Source organism: Drosophila obscura, unplaced genomic scaffold (genome assembly GCF_018151105.1).
Source record: "Drosophila obscura isolate BZ-5 IFL unplaced genomic scaffold, ASM1815110v1 contig_1, whole genome shotgun sequence".
NCBI lineage: Eukaryota > Metazoa > Arthropoda > Insecta > Diptera > Drosophilidae > Drosophila > Drosophila obscura.
This window is the reverse complement of record NW_024542679.1, coordinates 11,483,418-11,506,495: the sequence shown is the minus strand read 5'-3', so window position 1 is coordinate 11,506,495 and position 23,078 is coordinate 11,483,418. Positions and strand designations below refer to the sequence as shown.

Here is a 23,078-nt window from a genome sequence, read left to right as displayed (position 1 = left end):
CGTGCATGAAAAAAGAGCCTGGGACAACCAACACGGGAGAGCACAGCACAGCACACAGCACACAAGAGAGAGGACCAGGCGGAGCAGGCGCATGCAATCAGCTGAATGGAAAGTGCTCGAAGAGAGAGGAAGAGACTCTGAGAGAGCAAGAAAGCAGAGAGCGAGTAAAAGCCCGAGTAAAAGCTTATTTTGTGGCCTGCCTTCTTTTGGGGGGCGTCCAGGATTCCGATTCTCGAGTCTGTGGCCATGTCACACCGTTCGAACGTCAGTAGTTGGAACAAGGACGCGTACCGTGCACGAAGACCCAGCGCGCAAGCCACACGCCAATCGCCTCGCGTTCACGTTGCTCAGCCAAAGCAAGGCCCCCACAATAAATAAAAAAAAAAGGAAGAAAGGAAAATAAATAAAATGCTTACCATATAAGCAGGAAATCTCATCATCAACATAATAACGCATATGCAGCTGTCAATTTTTCACCGCAAAATGAGAGAGATCCCCACCGTGCTGTAGTGTGTGTGTGTGTGCGTGTACGTGTGTTTTGTGAATTCCAAAAGAAAGTTGAGAAAGTGGCCGTTACGTGTACGCAACGCAACGTGCTCGTTTCGTGTGTTGTTTTTATTGATTGCGCGTTGAAACAAAGTTTATTTTAAATGAAAATGTGGCCAGAACAGTGAGAGATAGACGCCTCCCTGCCGAGGCTGAGGACCAGTGCAATGCAGTGTGCTGCTGACAGTCAAGGTCGCCGCATTTGACCAGAAACATGTCACAGACAAACATATAGCGCCAGAACAAAACACAGCCAGAAATAATCTTAGAAGAAACCAACACCACCACAAAGGAAGCATTTAAAGCATTTTGCAAGTCTTGAAGTCTTATTCAGTGCATCAGAAAGTCACACACAAAACTTAAAGTAAGCGAAACCAAAAAGAAAATCGAATTTTCCCTACGTGTGACGTGTGCCAAATGGGTGGCGGCAGGGAGCCTGCTGAGCGAGAGAAAGGCATCTATTCTCGTTTCCTGCGCTCTATCTTAGTCTCAGTGTGTGTGTGTGTGTGCCATAAGTTTATCTTTTACTCACACACACAGGGATATGTACATAATAGAGATACAGGGGAAAGAGATGGCAATCCTTAAGCCGGCTACAAAGACAAGTCTGCCAGCCACTAAAGAAAGGCAGCCAGCTCGTTGTCCCCACAACTTTTGTGGCACTTTTGTAGGACAACGAACTACTCGGAGCATCAACTGTTGGATTATTTTTGTATTGGTTATATTTGTGGGTTTGCCTGACATAGTTTTTGGCCTTTATACTTTTTTTCAGCTTTGTCGCAGGTCGGAACTGAACTAAGATTTCCCAAGCCAAAGTGCTTAACTAATGAAAATTGGTCTCGAAGGCATTTACAGTGCACTCTCTGGCGCCCAATGCATAACGAAATTCATTTATTGTTTTGGAATTTTCGAACATTAGGGAAAATTACTGCATTTTGTTGGAAAATTCATCAAAAATCCCTTTACAAATTATTATTCAGTCCCATTCTCCCTTCAGGGATTTTAAAAATTAATTTTCCTTCATGATTTTGCTGATGTTGATGAACTTTTGCTGGCATCGAAGCTTTTGAAGGAGTCTCCCTTTAACTCGACTCAAGTTAATTTCGTTTTAAACATTGTTGATGATGCTCCATAATGTTTTATCTCCATTCGCCCTCTTGAACTTTGTCATTGAGCCGCCCGAGGGAGGGGGGAAGGGAAATCATCAAGCAAAACTCCGTCCACATGGTGTATGAGTTATGCTTTCACTGGGGGACGGGGACGGGACTCCTTTTCTCTTATCCAAATATATTTCCATCATCTTCTGGATTTGTGTTTTCCGAACGCATTACGGCAAATATTTGGCCATTGGACAACATATTCCTGTGTTGTCTTTTTCCGTGTTCTGCCATTTTTGTTGTACGTATACATACGTTGGTACTTGTTTGTTACTTTGGCTTGTGGGCTCTCGAAAAACGAGGTCAAAGCAGCAAATCCAAGCCGTAAGCTCTTCCCAAAACAGCTGATGTCAGCATAAAATGTGTGCACGTAACGTGTGTTTTTTTTTTTTTTTGTTGTTTCTTGTTTTAGACTCTTTTGGCTCTCCGGCATAGACCCAGTCCCAGTCCCCAGGGGCAGACATACAAGTGACCAAATTTTGTGGGCTGTGTGGACTGTAGCCTGTGGATATCTAGTTGTAGGTGGCAGCCGCTACTCGACCATGGCCGAGAGCAGTGTCAAAGACTCTTTGCGGGCTTTGATTTATCAGCAATGCACCCCAGAGGCACACACACAGTTCCCTGGCATAAATTAAGTGTTTATTTTGGGCTTTAGGAGAACCAGGCAGCTCCTCAGATATCGTTACATTTTATGTAACTACGAGCTTCAAGCTCATAAATATATTGTGCCCTGTTTTGTGCGTTGCTAGTATGGGTTCTACGCGTTTGTGTTTGTGGGTGGAAAACTGTGTCGAAGTTGTTGTCTGAAAGACTATATTATAATCAAATGCATTTTGCTAAAGTTTCGAGATTTTGTTGTCCTATTTCTTCATACCTTTTTCATTTATTTTGCCCACTCCATAAATATTCTACTTCACGAATCGGACTCCACTAAAAACCCAGAACGATACTCTATGAATATGACTAATAAACATTTGTGTTACCACTCGGCCGCACACACATGATTCATATTATTTTTATAAGCTTCTTCTATATTTAAAGCTAATGCCATATGCACATTTCAATCTCGTGGCAGCCAAAGAGGAAGCAAAAAATAACCACTCAGAGAAAGAGAGAAAAGGCAAGAGAGAGGGGAAATAAAAAAGGAAACTCTCGCTGATTTATGTGCTAGTTTTGCCAGCGATTTTTCTTCCCCTGGTTAGATTTGTTTTCTTTCTTTCTTTTTTTTTTTTTTTGCATTTTTCCCCGTTTTCCCGTGTGCTGTCTCTAACTAGTTTTTGAGAGTTGTGCAGCAGCATTTTACTCCAATTAAATTTTCATGCCATATGAGCATTTTGTACAGCAATGGCAGTAGCAGCAGAAACAGCAATAACAACAGCGGAAAAGGAAAAAGGACGAGAGTGGCACACAACGCGACGCTATTTTCAATTTCCGCTGCACAGAAGCCGAGAAAGGAATGCGATTTTTAACACAATTTCACTTTGCCGAGCGAATAACAACAGAGAACATGTATGTGTGTGTGTGTGTGTGTATGAGAGAGTACTTGGCATAGAAATGTTGACGACTAAAAACAAGAGACCCACTGCCAGACCCAACCCCATATCCACCCAGCCCCAACCCCAACCCGATGCGACCCGACACATCGACCCAGAAAACCCTTCGCCTGACTATCCATCCGACTGACAGTTCAAGTCAAAATGCCCTTTTATTGAGATTTAAGCTGTTTTTGGGTCATTTCCGAATTGTGTTTGTGCAACAAAGAGTGTGAGAGAGAGGGCCATGTATTTATAGATAGAGAGAAAGGGACAGACACACACAGAAAACGATTTTAAATATTAAAAAACCTTGTAGAGAAACTACTACAAACCCAGCGACCAGCGTATAAAAATCAATATCAAGCAGCGGCCAGAGTTGAAGGCTAAACGGGGCCCGGCTCGCTGTCCCTGCCCTGGCAAAATAAAAATAAAAACGAACACAAAAAGGCATTTAGCCAGCGACCAAAATGGGCATTTTGCATGCATAGATACATAGATACATGGTAATAGCGAGTAAGAGCAGAGGATGTGTCAGCACATGATGAAAAGGGATGCGAGAACAGAGCACAGAGCACACACACGTCCCTGGAACACACACAAAGCCAGAGAAAAAACCCAGAAAAAACATAGAAAACTTTTTAAAAAGCTTGTTTTATTGGCATTTAGCTTCTACTTGTTTGAGAACACAATATACAACATGATATTGTAATGTAAATTGTTGAACCAACAGAGCACAGTTTTTTCTGCATCTTTTCTTTTATATGTTTGTTAACTGGAGTTGCAAATGGTTTTCAAGTGCTCTCTCTTTGAGCAAAAACAAATTTGGAAAGTTTTTATGCGGAAGTAAACAGAAAATTTATTTTAAAAGTAATATTATTGGGTTATCCTGAAGGAATCAACTTTCGAGTTTCATGAAGACTTTTAAATTTCCTTAAAAATTAATATATAAAATTTGTAAATATTTATTAATGATTCACTTTCAATTCTTTCCATAAGCAGAGTCCATCTGAATCGTAAAGTTCGAGTACCTTTTATAGCCTCAATCGGAGTTATGTTTCCGACATACCATTATCCAAAACGATGTACCCTTCTTGGTAACATTCCCTCGCCAACATATCAAATATATATTACCCTAATGTGACCGACATTTTATTCGGGTTCTTCCGTGATACTTTCACTTTGACTTTTGCCCTCAGCCTTTTTAATGGCTCTTGTTTTCCCACAACCCTTTCACCCCGCTTCCTGTGTATCTGTAGGCCATTTCTGTTCGCTGGCTTGCTCTTGGCCCTCTCGCGTGTATGAGTGTAATATATCGTGGCCATATAATACCAGTATATGAGTACGAGTATGTGCTGCTGTTTGCTCTTTGCCTTGCATGCTTTGAGCCCTGTGTCGGAGCTCGCTAAAAACAAATTACATATGAGTTAGCCCGCGCCGTGCCGCGCTCATTTGGCCCAGTCCTTTTGCCAGTCAGCCCCAGCTTCAAGGCCGCAACAGCGGTCAGGCCGTAGTCGGTCAAAGTTGGTTTTTGTTTGGGTTTAGCTTTGGACTTGGACGTTTTGCAATTACATTGTAAAACATTTCTTTATGGAGGGGAAGAAACGGGGAGCAGCGGGAACAGAACAACGCCCGCTCTAATGAAAAATGTTCCGAGGCAGCTGCTATGGCAGTGGCAGTGGCAGAGGCAGAGGCGCTTGCTTTTCATGTTTTCATAAATAATTAAACTTCTCGTTTTTTTGGCTCTTTGTGAAAAAATGGGCACAGGGTCGCCACTAATTAGGAGCGTATTTCATTTGGAATTCTCTCTTTCTCTCTGCAGAATGGGTCTTCCCGAAACGCATGCATTAAATTTGCCGCTGCAAAAGAGAACAGAGGAACAGGGAGTGGGTCTTATGCATAAACAGAACTGCTTCCTAGAACTGAACTACTGGCCAAAGGCAACTTAACGTGGTTTATTGGCTTACATTAAATGGAAGATCGAATCTATCCTTCCATCGATATCATTCATTCATTCAGATGTTCCACAATTATCCCAAAAGAAAAACAATCTGTCAACGTATTGTATATAAAACTTTACTCTGATTAAATCGATGACAACTTGTTCCTACAAGTTTCATTTTTCTTAGCATCCGTTTCTCTTTCCTTTTATTGTTGTGTTCTCCGTCTAAAGCGAAATTGAACTGTGCCATTGGCAGGCCCAAGAGTGCTGTTGTTTGCTGTTATACTCGTACAGCCCCGCCCCCCGTTATAGCCACATACTCGAACTCTGTCCCACCCCTTTCTTATGGGGACGTGTCCGTTGCGCTCTGTTTGCGTGATCCAGAGAAATGCAAGTCCCTGCCGGACTGTCGAGCCCCTGGCCGCAACGTCGACTCGACTCACATGCCATTTCATTTTCTAGCTTTTCTATTTCACTTTATTCTCAGACGAAGTCGCATTCTCATTCCGATTCCCATTCCGATTTGCTGTGGCTGTGTTGTTGTCAGAGTTTATAAGTTTCGCAGTATTTCTGGGTTCTGGGTAACGACTTTGGTCGTCGTCCCGCAGGCCAGGCATCAATTTGATCAGCTTTGGCGCCAGTTTTTAATATGTTTTCAATTTATTTTGCAGTCTCTTCATATTTCGAGGAAACCTCCAGCAAAAGTTTATTGTTTTTCTTGCTCAAAGCTTGTTACACGCCATTTAGTTTCACTTTGCATACTCGTAGTCGTACTCGTACTCGCACTTGTATGTACATATATGAATGCATCGGAGGAAAAATGTTTGCCAGAGGAGCCACAAACAAATGTGAAATGTGAAATGGGAAAATATTTCGACTGCCTTTAAACATTTTCTTGCAGATTGCAATATTTCCTTGCACACATGACAGCCCCAGTGCTCCCCCAATTCGCCGCCACTCTTTCTGTCTGGGTAAAAGTTTGCGAAACGAATTTTCTTGGCCATGGCAATTGCTTTTTGTGCGTCGGATTTTCATTGCTTTTTTTTGCTGTGCAGCTAATTTGAAAGTTTTCTTATATGAGAAATGAGAAATCAAAAGATTCTTGAATGTTTTCGCTTGTCACAGAATTTGTTTTATAGACCAAGTGCACCACACAGTGTGGGAAGAAGTTTCATTTATTTTTAGCGTATATAATTACCCATAAATTGCAAGAATAAAATGAAATTGAAAGCCTATTTTGCAATCAAACTCTCGTTTGGAATTTGCTTGATTACAGCACACTGTTATCTATTTGCTGTCACAAAAATACAATCAATTAATTAAAAACCACACAGTGTTCATACTAACAAAAAAAATGGAACTATAAATGTGCATTTTATACAATTGTTTTGCCAAAAGCATATCAATTTAAAAATGCTTGAGAGCCCACTCCCCTACCCACCCACTGAGTGCAAAAATCCACTGACAAAGCTAAATTGAAACGATATTTTTTTGTCTGTAATTTGATTTGCATAAAAACCAAATAAATTGCCGAGATAAAATTCCACAAAACGTATGACAGCACATGTGCTCGAAGCTACCACAGAGGAGACTTGACACGTAGCACAGCCCCACAGGATCAAGTGCCAATAAATACCAGAGAAATCACAACAAACACGAACCTGATCCAAAAAAAAAAACATGAAAAGCCCAATCAAACATAGAAATAGTTAATAAACAATTGATAGACGCGAGAATGGATATTATAGAAAGAGTATGTGCTTTCTACTCGTAGGGTAACTATATAGAAATTTAGATCACAAACAATTCAGTCCTCGCCCCATTGGAACTGGATTCCACACTTTTGAATACCATCTTCCAATTACCCACTCTCCTCTCACCCCCTTCTCTGACACTTTCTCTCTCTTTCGCTGATGAGAAATTGCATTTTCTAATACGCGCCAATAACGCCTTGATTGCACGCCCCGAAAAAACTAGGCCACAGAATAAGAGTACGGCACGGGGTACGAGGACAACAAAACCAGAAGACAAAAAAAATTGAGAAATTGAGGACGTCGCCTTTCGCTTTTATTCCCCAGCACTCTTTCTATACTCCTTCTCCTGCTTCTGCTGCTGCTCCGTTGGCAATCCCCACTGCGGCAGCTTGTCAAGTGGCTGCTTCAGAGCTTACGGCTCGACTCGCAGAAATGTGGGCTAAGTTTCGCCAAGCCGTGCCTCTCGTTCTCTATTGATTGCATTAAAGACGGGGAAAATCGTTTGGCAAGCGCTACCAGCGGATTGATATTACGTATACGTATATGTACAATACATTAAAATTCAATTTACGTTCGCTCGCTGCTGGCGCTGCTGACTGACAGTTTGAACTTTAATTAAAGCCGCCAATGACTGGGTGATAAGGGTCATTGATTAGGAAACATGGTCGATTATTTGGCAGGCACGTGTGCACACACACATCCATGTAAAAAGGGATGGAACTCACACACACACACTCACTCACTCTCTCTCTATAGCTCTGTCATAGAGAGAGACAGCCACATAATCAAAAATCAGAAGGGGAAAAAAGTAAATGTGGCTAATGTAATTTATTGTCCCCGGCGTCGCTGCAAATTGAGACGACACTTTTGGTCGGGGAGGAAAAAGAGTGCCCAACTTTTCTCTTGCCTGGGAGGAGAGCATCTCGCTTTAAATATATTTTACGAGTATATATAGAACATCCTTAATATTCAGGTGCAAAACATTGTTGAAATTCTTGACTAATTAAGTCATTCGGCGGTGGTGGCCTCGTAGCTGTCCTTCCTGTCTCCGGCGCTAATGTCTGGGTGACACGCAAACACGTAGACAATCAACGCCATCAGAGGCAATGACAATGGGCAGACCCAAACCCCAAGGTGGAGGCAGAGTCTGCTTCAGAGGTGGATTCAGTGTCAGGCTTAACATATTTGAAAGTTTTGTCGCAGCTCTCAGAATGGCTGTTCCAACTGCGGTTATTATAGTTATTTGTCAGCATTAGTGCAGTTGGGAAAGTGCCGCTGACTAAACAAATTAGCACATTTTCATGTTGTTATGCAATGAAATTGTATGGAAATTGTGGAGTGGCCTAATGAAGGCAGAGGCGGCTGGCAAAGAGGTAAATGACTACAAATGGGCCTCTAACCATTAGTTGGCGTAGTGGCGCTGGATTTGGGGTCCGCCTGTGGGCTAGGGCTGGCAATCTGTGAGAATTGCGGCAAGTATGGGGACCCTGTTTGCGGATGGCATTCTACGGGTAATATTAAATAGTTTAGCCTTTATTTATGGCAATTTATGAGAATCTTGTAATGTGGGACATTGTAATTTTCCTGGGAAAAGAGAAACCGATACTTTTTTTTTAACTAAACCCATTTAAATACCTTTTATATCAATTAATCATTAAATTCCATTGGCTATGTAATATCCACACATTTTACACTCTGTGCTTTATTGCAGACACATTACCTATATTTTTTAGTATCCTATAGGATAAAAATGCATATACATACGTATGTACATGTACATACACGTGTGATTTTAATTAAAGCCACAAAAGTGCAGCACTCAAGGGGAAGATACACATATACTTTACATAAATAAATATATACATAGAGATAGAGAGAGAGAGACGTGTTACTGCAACCAATTAAACCATAACGCATACATTATAATTCTATTTTTATTTTAATATTTATGCGACGCCCCCAAAGGCGCACCTGTCTCCCCTGCACCTGTTTTGTGTGCCATAAAACGGCGCCCAATTACTTAAAACCAACGAAAAACTTCTCCCTGCCCCAAAACATTGTCCCCAAGTCCCCAAAGCCGCACAATTTTCGTTTCATAAATATAAATATCACACCTTTGCGCCACAAACCCAAACTATGGCTGAAACTTACATGTATTTATATACGTATATCCTGTACTCATATATCCCAACCTTTTTCGCCTAGTTTTCGGGCTCCTTTGCGGGAGCCCAAGACAATGAAAGCGGCTACAACTAGTTTAGTTATTCGTATTTCAAGCCCAGCCCCGCTGCTTCCATCCACCCGAAGTAGTGTGCGTAGTGTAGCGACGACTAGAGTGTATTCCAAGTAATCAAAAATGCAAATCGAGCCCATGAATTTCGAATTAGTTTTTAGCCCTGGCGCAGCAACAACAAAAACCACCATTCTGGAAGCTGGAGGCTGGAGGACAGGCCAGAGCCAGAGCCAGAGCCAGCAGGGATGGTGGTTGTACAGCCAACGCGGATTTTAGGCTAACGAACACACGTACTCTCCTGTAGTGGGATATCCTGCCAGAGCCTTCGCTTTTCTGCCCATCCCTGCCCTTCGTTTACCCTCCAGTTGTACGTGTAACAAATTTGTATCAGTTAGGCCCCGTGGCCAAGAGGATTCTCCCGGGCAGCGTTTACCTGGTAGCGTAACCAAAAACCTACACAGCAAAAAAAAAAAAACAAGAAAATAGTTTACGGCAGCATAGGCCTTAGAGATGGGAAAGTGGGCCAAATTAGGGCTTGGCTCCAGCAGGATTTGAAATCTGCTCATCTGTAGAGGAACTACTGTTTGGTGTTTAGAGTGATGGAAAAAGGTTCGAAAATATACTACAAATGTGTCCGATGTACTTCAATTGAATGTCAACGTAGATGATGCTTAAATAGGAACATTCCGCGGAATGGAACTCGCGAATTGCCATCTCTAGTAGGGAGGGGGCTTAGATCAGAGTGGGTCTTGTGATTTGTGGCTTCTGATGCTGCCTATCGCTGCCCCTGCCTTTTGCCCCTGCTACTGCCGTACTCTGTACGTGACGCGCATTTCCGCAAGTCTGCCTATCAAATATAAAGTGCCTGCAATTTATATTTCAACACTGTGGCAAGTGGTAGGAACGAATGAAACGGGACGAAAACCAGAGCCAAGCAAATCAATGTAAATATTTTTAAAGGAATCGCAGGAAAGCAGAGAGGAAGAAGAGTGGGACGAAGCGGGGCGGAAAAAGGTTAAGGAAACTGTAGAAGGAGGAGTAAAAATGGCATTGGCCTGCACTGAAGTCAAGAACTGCATTTGTCGGCTTTTTGGGTGTTTTCTTTCTATTTTCCGGGTTTGGTTTTGCGCTTCTTCTGCTGCCTTAACCATTCCCAGTGGCATTTTCAATTTTACTTTATATGCAAATTTGGCATTTTGTAGCAACTGCTGCCATTGATAGCTCTCCGTCTGTATATCCTCCACGGCTGTGCCCACCACCCGTATTTTTCCCCTATCCAATCCCAATTCCGGTTCTGTCTTTTCCAGTTTGTATCTCTTTTCCCGTTTTGACCCTGTATTTAAGCCTGCTTTGCGTTGAGGCCGGCATTGCATTTGAATTTCTATAAATTTTTCATTTTCTATTTAGTTGCACCGCAAAATAAAATGGAAAAAAGAAATTTTCCCCCTGCAACAGCGCCAACACCGATTAAATCCCCAACAAACTCTCTTGCAACGTGTTTACGGCTCTGTTTTTATTTAATTTGAAATATATTTGCGTGTGGACAACATTGTGGACATTTAAATAAATTAAATAGCATAAAATGCAAGATTAGAGTTTCCATTTTGAATTTAATTCTTTATGAAGAAATTTAAGAATTTACCTTGAAACTGATTTTATCGTTGGTTATTCTCTGGGGTCAATGCTTTAAAAATATCCCAACACACGTACACATACATATGCGGATATATTTGTATGCCCTCGAATAGAGACACAACTACGGAGCGTAGCCTCTTTAGGAGGGCACTCAGGCACGTCGACTCTATTCGCACACAACACCTAAAAGCAACGTTTCAGCCACCAACTGCCATTAATCTAAGACACTGGGAAAGCCGCCACACGTAGATGGTAGAACCTTCCTTCTTCCTACCCATTACCCATTGCCACAAGGCTCCTCTCCCTGTACTCTAATGGAACTCTGCTGATGCTGCTGCTACTCCTTCTGCTGCTTTTGCTGCTACTACTCCTGCGACAGAGTCTAAAAAGCCGACCAAAACTGTTTGCCATGGCCTGACACTGCCACCGCTGTCGCCACCGACGCTGCCGATGGGCAAAAGTGTCAAAGTGCTAAAGTATGTTCAAAGATTCATAAGATTAAACGCAAAAGCCTGTGCGCCGCCCCCCGCCCAGCTCCATTGCCATCTCTAGCTGCCTCTGAAACATCTCTATCTCTATCCCTAGTTATCTTTGTGGTGTGTTTTGCTGATAAAAGGCAGGCACCAGTGCCAGAGCGGCACTCTCTCTCTTCATCTGAATGCGTGTAATTCCTTTTTGTTGTACCAGAATTGGGATGTCAATTTGCCAAGGTATCAAATGTAAAATGAACTGAATATCTGCCATATATATGTGGCTGTTCGCACAATTTAAATGTGTATTTTTTCCCCTCAGAGAGTATCTCAAAGTCCACTCATTTCATGGCGCTTTTCTTTCACTGAATGTCAGACAGGGCGTATGCGTGATATGTGTGTGTTAGAGTGTGTTTGCGTGTGCCTCATTATGCCCGACTGAGGCAAGAAAAGAAAATGGAAGAAAATGAAGGAAAATAATCGCAAAGAAATCTGCAGTCTAGTCCAGGGCCCCGAAGGCAATCGGCGTTCGGTGGCGTTGCGTTGTCTGGGGCCAGTCCTTGAACCCACCTCAAGTTTCCTTTTTTTGGCCTAGGCCAATGTATGCACCAGTATCTACTTTTCTCTCTCTCTTTCTCTCTGTGTGGGAAAGTTCATTGCCCTTTTGGGTTGTTCTGGCCAAGAAATTATATGCAGGAATAGCGTGAATTTCAATTTGCACCCTTTACGGCCAGCTGCTTGTATCCTTTCTCTTTTTTTTTTTGGGATTCCTGGCGAAGTGAGCGCGAAAAATTTAAATTGAAAATGCAAAATGCTCATATGCAATTTGTTCGGCTTTCTGACAGGAGCGGGGGGCAAAAAGAACTTGGCGCAGAGGCAACGGCAGCGGCCGCGGCCTTTTTACAGTTTTGGCCGGGCATAAAAACGGTCCACGACGGCGGTGCCTACATTGTTGTCAGTGTTGTAGCTTGGGCTACACAATCGTTTGCTTTACGAGCAGAGCCCACGCCCATACACATGCTTACAGAACCAAAAGCATTTGGCATTTTATGCGAAATGTTTTCTCAGAGAAAGAACCGTCGGGATTCGGCATTATAGTTGTATGAGACTGCCTTGCCATGGCTCCTCCTCCCCACTACCACTAGCAATTCCACTACCAATTCCGACTCGCAACTAAAAATTCCCTGCACACTCCCTCCATTCTCCACTCCACACGCAAAGAGAGAGCCTGACTCCCAGAGGTCCCTCCGCCTTGGCTTTAAAATTAAGTTTACATTTTTAATGTGGCAAAAACTCGCAGCACTGGTGGAACTGCGTCAGTTTTATGTTTGCCAACTTTAATGGTCATGACTTTTGGTATTTCCCCCCAGCACGAGAAATAGTTAAGGGCAAGCGAGATGGCCATAGTGTGTGGCAAATAAGTCATATCATAAGGCAAATGACTTGGGGTGTAAAATGCGACGGTTGTAGCCAAAGGAAAACTTGATTAAATTTCTGTGCAGGCAAGTGGAACATAGTGCAAGAGAAATGGCCAAAGATAGTACTGATTATAGTCATATATCTTCAATCCAAGGCCATCAGCCAATGCCATCTCCAATGATGACACTGAAATGCTCGTTTTTTTTTTGCTTCTCCTCTGATTAATTCAGTGGCAGCCAATTCCCAATTATATATTGCTCATACGCCACAATGTCTCCGCCGCAATACTTTAGAGGGCGTGCCCTCTATCCGTCTGACTCTGACTCTGACTGTGACTCTCGTCTCGTCTCCCTCTGGGCCACAGCTTGATTGAGTTCTGCGTTGGCCAAATCACGTTGCAACGTTGCCACAGAGCCACGATAGGGACGCTGGGGCGAAAACGAGAGGAGAAACGAGACTCATTAGACCGAAGCGTGATGCGTGACACCAACTTTAAATTGTGCAAAGACAAGCGGCAGGCCCTCGTCTCTATCCTACTCCATGCTCTCTTCTCCACCACATCCAGCTCGCCCTTACATTGCAGCGTAATCTTGGCCATTACTCAAAAAGTAGCTTCCCACGTAGACAGCGGAAAAGCAGAAGAGAAAAAATGCCAGAGCGCAAAGAGCTACACTGGAAGAAAAATATATACATATATTTTGAAAAATTTAAATGAAAATCATTTTGCACTGGGCACTAAACTGATCGTTTCAGAGGACCCACATTTAGGCATGAATTTAATCAATTTTTGGTGTTATTTTCTGTTATTTTGGGTGTCTGTTTTCATTGTGTGTTTTCCATTTTCCCTATGTGTAGGCTGTTTCCTGCTCTGCGGATGACATTCGTAGTCTGTTTGTGTTTGTGTTGCCGTTTTTCTGCCGTTGCCCAGCAGCGTTTTCCCACGAACCGCACTCACGCCCCACTGTTCTGTTGGGTCTCCTGGCCTTGTGCCTCTGTCATTGCCACCGTTTCCACTGTGGATTTCGCCTTTGAAATCACAATCCAGTGCTGCTGCTCTGTGTCCCTCTCCCCTAATGGCTTTGTTATGCTAATTTCTGACGCCTTCTGGCCATTGGAAGCGCCTTTGGCCTGTACTTCCCCCCCACTCCCCACAAATGCTGCTCTTTCTTAATTTAATTATAAATATTATTGTTTTTTTCATCCTGTTTGGTAAAAAAAACATTTTCCCAGGGAAAATGGAAAAAATACAAATGTTCTCATTTGCAGCATCATTTCAGAGTAATTTTTACCAGCAAAAGAATTTCCATTTTTTCCTCTCCTCTTTAATAAAGGTCTTCTTTACTTCACTTCACTCCTCTCCCCACCCTCTTCCCTTTGTGCTGCTCTCAACGTAAGATTTTTTTGCCCTAGATGCGTTTTATTTACGGGTTTTAGAGAAGGACTAGGACCAGGCCAGGAACATTGTCATCGCCTGCATCATTGCCATTGTCTCCCTCTGTGCCCGTCATCACCTCAAGCTGTCTCTGTCGCTCTTCTATCACTTTTAGCTGCCTCTGTCGCTCATCTACGGTCTCCCTCTCCCTTTCCCAGAGAGAGTGAAACTCTGTCATTCGGTAAAAGCGACTTACCCCGTAAGCCTTTCATAAGCATCGCATAAATTCATTGTCAATTGTGGCAAATTTTTACCCAGCCTGTCCTTCATGTCCTGTCATGTCCTGTCCTTTTCAGTCGTCCTGCAGGATGATAGTTCCATATGTAGTTTCCGTTTCCTTCTCACTCTCTCTCTCTCTCTTTCTTTCTAATTGCGTGGATGTGGATGCGTGCTTCTGCATATGTGTGTGTGTGTGAGGAGACTTCAAATTGTAACTAGAATTTGATTGTGTCGAGGCATGAGAGTGCATTGATTGGATTAAGTCAGGCAAAGGCTGCTTGCTCTTGCTCCTGCCTTTGGTCTGCCTCTGTGCCCATAAATGTAATGAAAGACCTTCGAATCACGACAATCTTTGGGATGTGCGGAGAAAACCATGGCGTGGAAAATGGCCATGGAAACGGCAATTGGAATTGGAATGGGAATGGAGTAGCATTGAAGTAGCTAACCGACATGAAGCAGCCTTAGCAGCAGCATCAGCAGGACAGCAGGACAGGATCAACCAGAGCCAACAATGAAATGGAAATGGAGGATTTTTGTATAAAATTACTTGGCTTACATGGCCGCCATTCTTCCGGTAGCTTCTCTCTCGTCCAGTGTTTCTTTTCTCCGTTTGGTGGTGCTTCGCCCTTTGTTGTTTGGCTTCTTCCTTCTGTAGCTTCCTTTCTTCCTGTTTTGCTGGCATGTGGTCAGGGGGATAGCTCGTACAAGCCATTTCCATGTTTTTTTGCTGGACCTGTGCGGGCGTTTGCGTTGCCAGCGATTATCCTTGGACTACTTGTCTGCACTCCATTCTTCGGTCGAGCTATTATACTTCCTGCACAGCAACAGCAGCTTTATTCATGAAATCCACCGTCCAGTCGAGTGTAACTAAAATCTTAAGCTCAATCAAACAGTCAGCTTGAGCGATGGCATTGAATTAACTTTGTCTTTAGTTTTGGGGGAATAGTTTTTTTCTAGTGGTGATATTTTTCCCAAAATCCAGTGGAGTTTAAAATTAAAATACCTTTTCAGCCTTCGGGATCCATTTGCACCATAGGTGCCTCCTGCACTGCATTTCCCCATAGAATTTAAATGTATTTTTTCCTGCATGTTCGAGTGAAACTTTAGACATAAAAGGCATCAGAGGCAAACGCAGACCCCTAGAACCCTCGCATTTTTCTCTCGCACTTTCCACCCTTTTGGCTTTTACTGTTGTTGCTGTCGAGCTGGCTAAGACCGTGCAGACATTTGGACGTAACTACTTGAAGTTTTATGCCTTTTTTCGCCCTGTCCGTGCCAGGCCAGAACATAGCACACAGTGACACACACTCGAGGGAGAAGTTTATGACTCATACGTGTGGGATCCGTATATTGAAAACTCGGCATTGTTATGACTTTGAAACAAACTGTGGGCGAAAGAGCCTTTCCTCTTCTTGCCATCATTGAGCCTCGTCCAAGTTAATGGCAGGTGGAAAAAAACGAGTAGGGTAAAAGATGCAGAGGAAAACAAAAAAAATGAAAATGAAAAAAAAAAAAAGAAAACTGTTATCGGTCTGCGTTCTCAGAAGCGCACTTGATTGCTCAAATCCTTTGTGTATCCGCTTTTAAGCCTTTTGTTTTCCATTATATGCCGGAAGTGTTGTAAACACTTCAGACCAGGACCAGGACCAGGCCAGATGGAAACGGCTTGGGGAAGAACTAAAAGGGCAGAGAAACGTCCAAGACAACATGCCGAGACAGCGTCTTAAGCGGCGACGAGACTTCCCCCCGGACTTCTTTCTATATGTAGATTTGACGACATTTTTAATAAAAGTAAAGCAGGCGAGTGCGAGTGCCAGAGCAAGAGCAAGAGCGAGGGCATACGGAAATAAAGCATAATAATGTGGCAGGGAGACAGAGACCGGCGCGTGTCGAGCGGGAAAACACTCATAACGCCTGGCTTCCCTTTCCCTTTTATCTCTCGCTCTATCCGTGCTGAGTAGGGGAATCCCCCTGTGGGTTCGTCCTGTCAATATGTTTCCCGCTCGACTTGTGCTATAATTGTGTCCTTCCCTCTTCTGAGTGGAACGGAACACTTGCCATGTGTTTGTACGTGTGTGTGTCGTCTTTCAGCGAGGGTTAAGAAATGAAGATAATACCAGCCGGGAACACTTTCATATACTTAGCCCCTGCTTTGGGGACTGCCGTCTGCTGCTCGGGGATTGACTTCCCTCCCGTTTTCACCCCCGTCTTTGTTCTAGAGACTTACAAGTGGCCAACGGGAAATATTCCAAAGCTGAAAGCTAAAATAATTAGTTGGGGAGACTGGGGCGAAGGCAAGGGGAAAAAGTGGGAGGAGATAAAAAAAAGAGAAAGTTGAGAAATTAAAGGGAATGCTGAAGAGTTGGCAGATGATTTTTTTGGAAATGGGAGAAATGGGAATATGAATATTTCACCCTCAAGCTATTCTCCAGTGTGGACTTTAAGGTACACATTCACGTGGGTCATCTGGGGGTCACACACGCACACAATTCAACCAGCACCCCAACCGCCATCTCATTTTCCAGTTGACTGGAGCCCCTCGATTCCTGCACATCACCTGACAATTTGTTGACTCAACTAATCTCCATTCATCGCCTCGCTTTGGCCTCCTTGCAGATATGCCCAGCATGGGGAGACGCCAAAAACACTGCCACCATCGGATGCATGCATCGGCATGCCAGCTGCAATTGCTGCTGCTTGCGGTGCTGCTGCCACTGCTCCTGATGGCCACTCTGGGTCTGGCGTGCCGCGTCTCGGAGTTCTCCTGCAAGGGTAGCGGGAACAGTGGCAACATTTGCGTTCCTCTGGACAAATACTGCGATGGACGCAGCGATTGTGCCGATGGCAGCGACGAGCCCAAACATTGTTCGGGTGAGTAAATCATGGCAGCCTGCTCTAACGAGAAGGATCCCGTACTATATGTTTCACTCTCTCTCTCTCTCCCTCTCTATCTCTCTCTGCACGATGACAGTGTGCAATCGCACATATTATGGGGATATTGGACGCACCTATGCCATAAAAGTGCCAACGCCACAGTGGAATAAATTGCCATTCCTCTGTCACTTGACATTCACAGCATCCGGTCATGATCAAGGCGACATCGTTCAGGTGAGTAAGAGGGTGGTGTGCCGTAGCGCGGGGTCGGTGGCTCGGGGGCTCGGGACACTGTCCGGAGTGTTTGCCGGGGTTTTCCTGTTGTATCCGTTGTCCGCGCTGTGTCTGCACTGTCCATTGTCCGTTGGCCGTTGTTGGCTTTAGTGCGCCCGTAGGCCAAAGATTAGCCGTGCGTCAGCGACATAAAAGTGCACTGCATACACACACACATCCATGCACTTGGCCGTGGGGGATGGAGGAGCCGAGGCGGAAGAGGACACTCTAACAGGAACCAACGCACACGCACACACAGAGACAGAAAGACAAACAGACAGAGGGACTGGAAGTATTGTCAGGCAGCGGCACGCACAAATGCACCACCGTGAAATATTTCGAGACATAGTAGAATCCTCCCACAAGCAAGGCACAGTCCTACATATCGGATGAGAGCTGTCAGTAGTGTCTGTGTGCCTGCAATCCTGTACTGTATGGCACTGTATGCGAATTCCCGTTGACAGGAGATTTCAGATTTAAGGCATTTAATTTACAAATGAATTGGTTTAAAAATGGGATAAATAAATCTGTTCATTTCCACTTATTCTGAGTGAAGATAATCTTGCTAGTTGCCAGCACTTGTAGTTATCAAAAATACTTTCAAAATCATACTTCACATCCCTCAATCAAGCACCCAAAGGCTTAAAGCTTAAAACAAAAAAGAGGGGACACAAAAATACTTTATCTCTGAATGATTTCCACACAGCGAAAACATATTTCGCTTCTCTGTTACGGAGTGCAGGCTTTCAAGTCTGTGCTCTGTGTGTACTCCCGACTCTCGCCTCGATGTCATATCTCCTGACATTTTTGGGGTGTCTGGCATTCTGTGCGTGCTTAATTAGGACTCCCGACAGAGCCCATAACCGAGTGCTGTCCTCCACACTCTTAAAGTCCAAGAGTACCAGCTCCGTTAAAGAGCCCTTGTGGGGGGGGCACCATGGATATATGTAGGCGTGACTGAGGGTTAGAAAATCCAGTAAAACGAGCAGCTAACAGAAAAGAGAGAGAAAAGAGTACGGCAGGGACTAACGTTGACAATGAAATTAGACACGCTTCAAAACATTTTTGGCGAGCTGTCAGAAAAACGTCAATTTCAATTTCAAGTATAATTGATTTCCCAAGCAATTTGCGTAAATATCGCAATGAGCAGCAGCGCTCTAAACGAGAGATGGAATGGGATGGGGATGGGGATTGGGATTGAGATTGCCCTTCAGCTTAAGCTCCACAGACAGGATCTTCCAGGAAGTTGTAGTCATAGCAAAACAGTTCCACAGCCATTCCCCAATTCGTCGTACATATACGTCGTAATTTCTATAAGTAGCAGAAATGATATACGAGTATGTATGTATGGAAAATGTTCCTTCTTCGGCTTTGCACCTTTGCAGAAATCTGTCATGCATAAGTTATAACTTTTTATTTTGTGTTTCCGCATTTGTAGACCACATTTTTGAACCTTAACCCCGTTCCCCCATCCGCCATCCTCGTGGCATATAAATCATGTGGTTGGCTTTCACTTGGCTTCCCTGTTTTTCCCTCGCACTCGACACGGCTCTGCCATTTTCCTGCTTCTCACCCTGGGTGCGTCTGTGTGGGAAATTGCTTGAAATAATAATGTTAGATATTTGTGAGGACGAGACGGGGACGGGGACGATGTGGGCGGACAACGTTGGTTGCTGTTGCTCCTGTCTGTTTGTACATATTGATTGATGATTGTCAGCCCAGAGACCCATCCCAGCCAGATGCAGAGGCGTCCCAACCCAATGGTGAAGTTTAAATTGCCTGGGACTCTGCCATTTGCCCATGGGCAAATTTTTAATGGAAATACTCGTAGCTTAACCCAAACTCTGCAATTTGTTTGCTTTAATCAAATATCCCTCGTCCTTCCACCTTTTTTGTTGCATTTAAAAATCGTTTTTCACGCTCTTTAATGGCCGGGCATGAATATGTATACAAATATACACACAAAAAACTCCAGCCAGCATAAAGAACCAGATATCTCTAGGCATAAATCAATGGAGTTTTTTTTGATGATAAATAATTTCAGTGTGCAATATATTTTTTCGCAGTAAATTAAAAATATTTATAAACATTTTTTATCAGCGTTCAGTAAAGAAATCTTTGTTGGTTATACGCGTATTATTATAGCAATTAGGTTGCACGAATATATCGAATGTTTGCGGATATCTTCAGTAAACACAACTTGAGTTTTTTTTGTTCCACTTTCATTGATCAATTCCTAAGTGTTTTATTGTGTTGGAAGTTCAAAATAAAGTGTACACTTAATGCCGCATACAAAGCAGAAATGAAAAGGGTTGACATTACTTGACATTCAATTAAAAAAGTGTTGCTGGTGATGCAAACTTTCATCAAGGTTTCCTCCACTGTCAGGTCAAAAATTAGAAAATTCTGGCAGCGCTGAAACCGTTGGCCATAAAATATGGGGAAAACTTCACAAAAAAGCATGCAGCAGAGCACACATAAATTACTTTCCTTCATTTACCCAAGGGTCCAAAGCAAACCAAACTTGAAATGGAAAAGTTGTTCCCTGTTCCCCGAATTTGCCACTCTGTCCAGTGGCAGCTCCTAATGAAGCCACAAATGCCATGACATGCCAGACTCCTCCGCATTTTCATTCAGGCCGGCCTGTCACTATTTTCCGTTGTTTAATATTAGAAATTGGAAGTGAACTCTGCTCTCCTTTTGGTTGCGTAGAGGTGTTGGAATGAAATCTGATGCTGCTGCTGCAACCCTTTATTGGAGTTTTCTTTTCAATTTTCAGCACACACCCACACATACACAAATGCAAACATTTATTTGCATATTTTATTGGGGAGAATTACAAGTGTTTCGTACATACGAGTAAATAATGTACTCTGTACATATTGCATATAAGATTAGACACTTGACTTTCAGCCTTACAACATTCTCGCTACGACCTTGACTTGACTCCTGTTGGCATCGAGGCATTCTCCGAGTATGTGTGTGTGTGTCCAGGAATTTTCTTTTTTTTTATGGCCAATCAAATATGCAAACTGTGGGCGGATGCGGACTAGTCACAATGATGCGTGGCGGCCCCTTACATTTTTTGCAAATGGAATTTCATTTGCATAACTTTAAGCAAATATAAAATATAGTTTTAATACCCTGGCATGTTGGGAATGAGCATGGGCATAAAGAATTTTTGGCTACCCATATATGGAATTATTTATACATTTTAATGTCTCACAAAAATCTTTTATGTGGCTAAGTTGCACATTGAAGCCCCAGTAATACCGAACGGCATTTAATTATTGACACCACAGGGTATCCAATAGTCGCCACTTAATCAATATTTACATAAACATTTTTATATGCACGTACCGCTTTTTTCACCACATACTCGTATCCCTTTTGGCAGATCATCTTTGATGGCTTTACGGTGGGACGCTTCGACGAGGGCATGGTCGATACCGATGTGGATGGCTATGAAACGAATCTAAGTCCCACTGGCGAGCTGCCCGGGTGCCCCGAGGGCTTCATGCAGGTAAGACCCAAAGAATTTAATTTATTAAAATGTATATTGCGTAATCATAAAAATAGTTTCGCCGACCAACGTGAAGCGGGGAGGGAATTGTCCCGTGGGACGGTTTGCACTCCATTTCTCTGCTATAATTTTATGCCCAAGCTGAAGGGTGCGCGTCCGGAGGAGCCAGCAGCCGTGAGGACTTGGCCCTGTGATTTGGCCTGTCATCATTGGCAGCTTTAGTCGTCGGTCTTTCGTTGTCGTCTCGTCGTTCGATTCAATCAATGTCCGAGTAATTCTGTAATTTTCTGTTTGGTCCTCCGTTGACAAATACCACATTAGCCCAGCAAATTGAATTGAACTGTGCGCCTGTGTGTGTGTCTGTGTCTGTGGTCCGTATTTCTGTCATGCCGATCCTAGGATTGGAAGCTTGAGTGCTGTTCGTGTTGCTGGGGCCCGTCGTCATTGGGACAAAAAGGAAAAACTATTTAACATGTACGAAAGTACTAACATGTATAAGTATAGTGTGTTGTGTGTGTGTGTGTGTATATTTTTATCGCAAATTTTGCGGCTACATTTTGGTAGGGTCTGGGCTCTGGACTCTTCATCCTCATCGTCGTAATGCCAACACTAAAATCCTTGCTAAATAGAATGTACAAAAAAGCTCACTAAATCCCTGTAATTGACTTGTGCAATATGCTTGAGCGTGCCACTCGCTCCCACTCTCTTTTTATAGCTAAGCCAGAGCTGCTGTATCTGTATCTGCATTTGTATCTTTATCTCTGCTGGTTTTTGGGATTGACTGGCAACGGATAAATTGCTTTTGATACACTTCCCTCACTTCCCTTATTGCTTAATGCTCCCCGTTTTCATTTGAAGCTTAAATAAAATGTTTGTACAAAGTGTTGAAATGCAAATAGTTAAAAGATACAAATGTCTGATCTTCGTTGAATTGGAAGCATTTAAAAATAAGTACAATATAAAATTTAATCCCAAAATGGTTTCCATTTATGTTTAAATACATCTGCTTAGAGTCTATCCTGCATTTTCGATTCTTCCTTCTATAAAGAGTCTACCTTTATTATTCATAGATGCTCTTTTTCTCCATCAACCTGTACAGCGCTCTCCAATTCCAAACTGTCGGGATTTTCATTGGTTTCATTTCCCTTTGCTAACTAGTTGGTGCACTTTCCTGCTGCTCTCTGCTGGAAAATCATAAACCTCTATTAGTTTAGCTCTCTCCTGGCTGTAGGCTCTGTGTCAGACTGGTATGTCCATGTCCCTGCCCATCGGCTGGCTCTTTGTGCAACAATAAATTTTAACAAGCGTGGGGCGTGCGCTGACATTTTGCGGTGCTCGTCCCAAAACTACTCCTCTCCATTCCTGTCCGGTCGTGTCCCTGTCCCGTTGAGGTTTCATTTGGCGCTTGACATGTGTACAGGCTGCAGCAGCAGCAGCACCAGCACCAGCAGCGTCACAGTTTTTGGGGCATGGCATCCATTACATCCAGTGGCATGGGACACGTACCCTAACCCCCCCTCTAGTATTTCCGAGCGTTGCATGTTGCCATCTGAAAATCCAATTCTTTTCGTTGTTTTGTCTTTCGTTTCAGTTTTAAAATGCAGTTAAATATTTTCAATTTTTTTGTCCCGCTGCCTGCTGCCTGCTGCACTGTTCATTGTTGTCGTTGTGCAGTTCTACTACGAGTTTTATGTATATGGACTCGTAACTAACCGCAGGTTTGTGTTGTGTCCGGGGCTTCCTCTTCCTCTTCCATTTCCCCTTTCTCCAGGGTTGCTCCACGCTTTCCTTTTTATTTTCAAAACGTTTTTTCAGTAAGGGCAATTTTAACTGCTGACGCGGTTTTGTGGCACCGCCCTCCGATCCCTCGAACTTGTATAAATAATGCGTGTCATGGCCTGGCCACATAAATTCTTGACCGAAACGGAAAATTTATATCCGCTGCCGTTCCTCTCTCTATGTATTTATATATGTATGTTCTATATACATATGTATATATATGGGTATGATTTGGTCAGTTCAGTTCAGTTCCAGGAACCCGAATTCTACTTATACCCCAACCTCAGAGC

General features: G+C 43.3%; 1 protein-coding gene across 1 annotated transcript in view; it reads left to right on the top strand.

Annotated features, from left to right (window-relative positions):
• Positions 1 to 253: 253 nt before the first annotated feature.
• The window catches only part of LOC111078773, a 58,856-nt gene continuing 36,031 nt past the window's right edge, over positions 254 to 23,078 (top strand). Inside the window, exons 1-4 of the mRNA XM_041593477.1 lie at positions 254 to 910; positions 16,956 to 17,210; positions 17,311 to 17,447; positions 20,884 to 21,009. Coding sequence (XP_041449411.1) covers positions 16,958 to 17,210; positions 17,311 to 17,447; positions 20,884 to 21,009 — 516 coding nt within the window. The 5' untranslated portion in view covers positions 254 to 910; positions 16,956 to 16,957. The remainder of the gene's footprint in view (positions 911 to 16,955; positions 17,211 to 17,310; positions 17,448 to 20,883; positions 21,010 to 23,078) is intronic.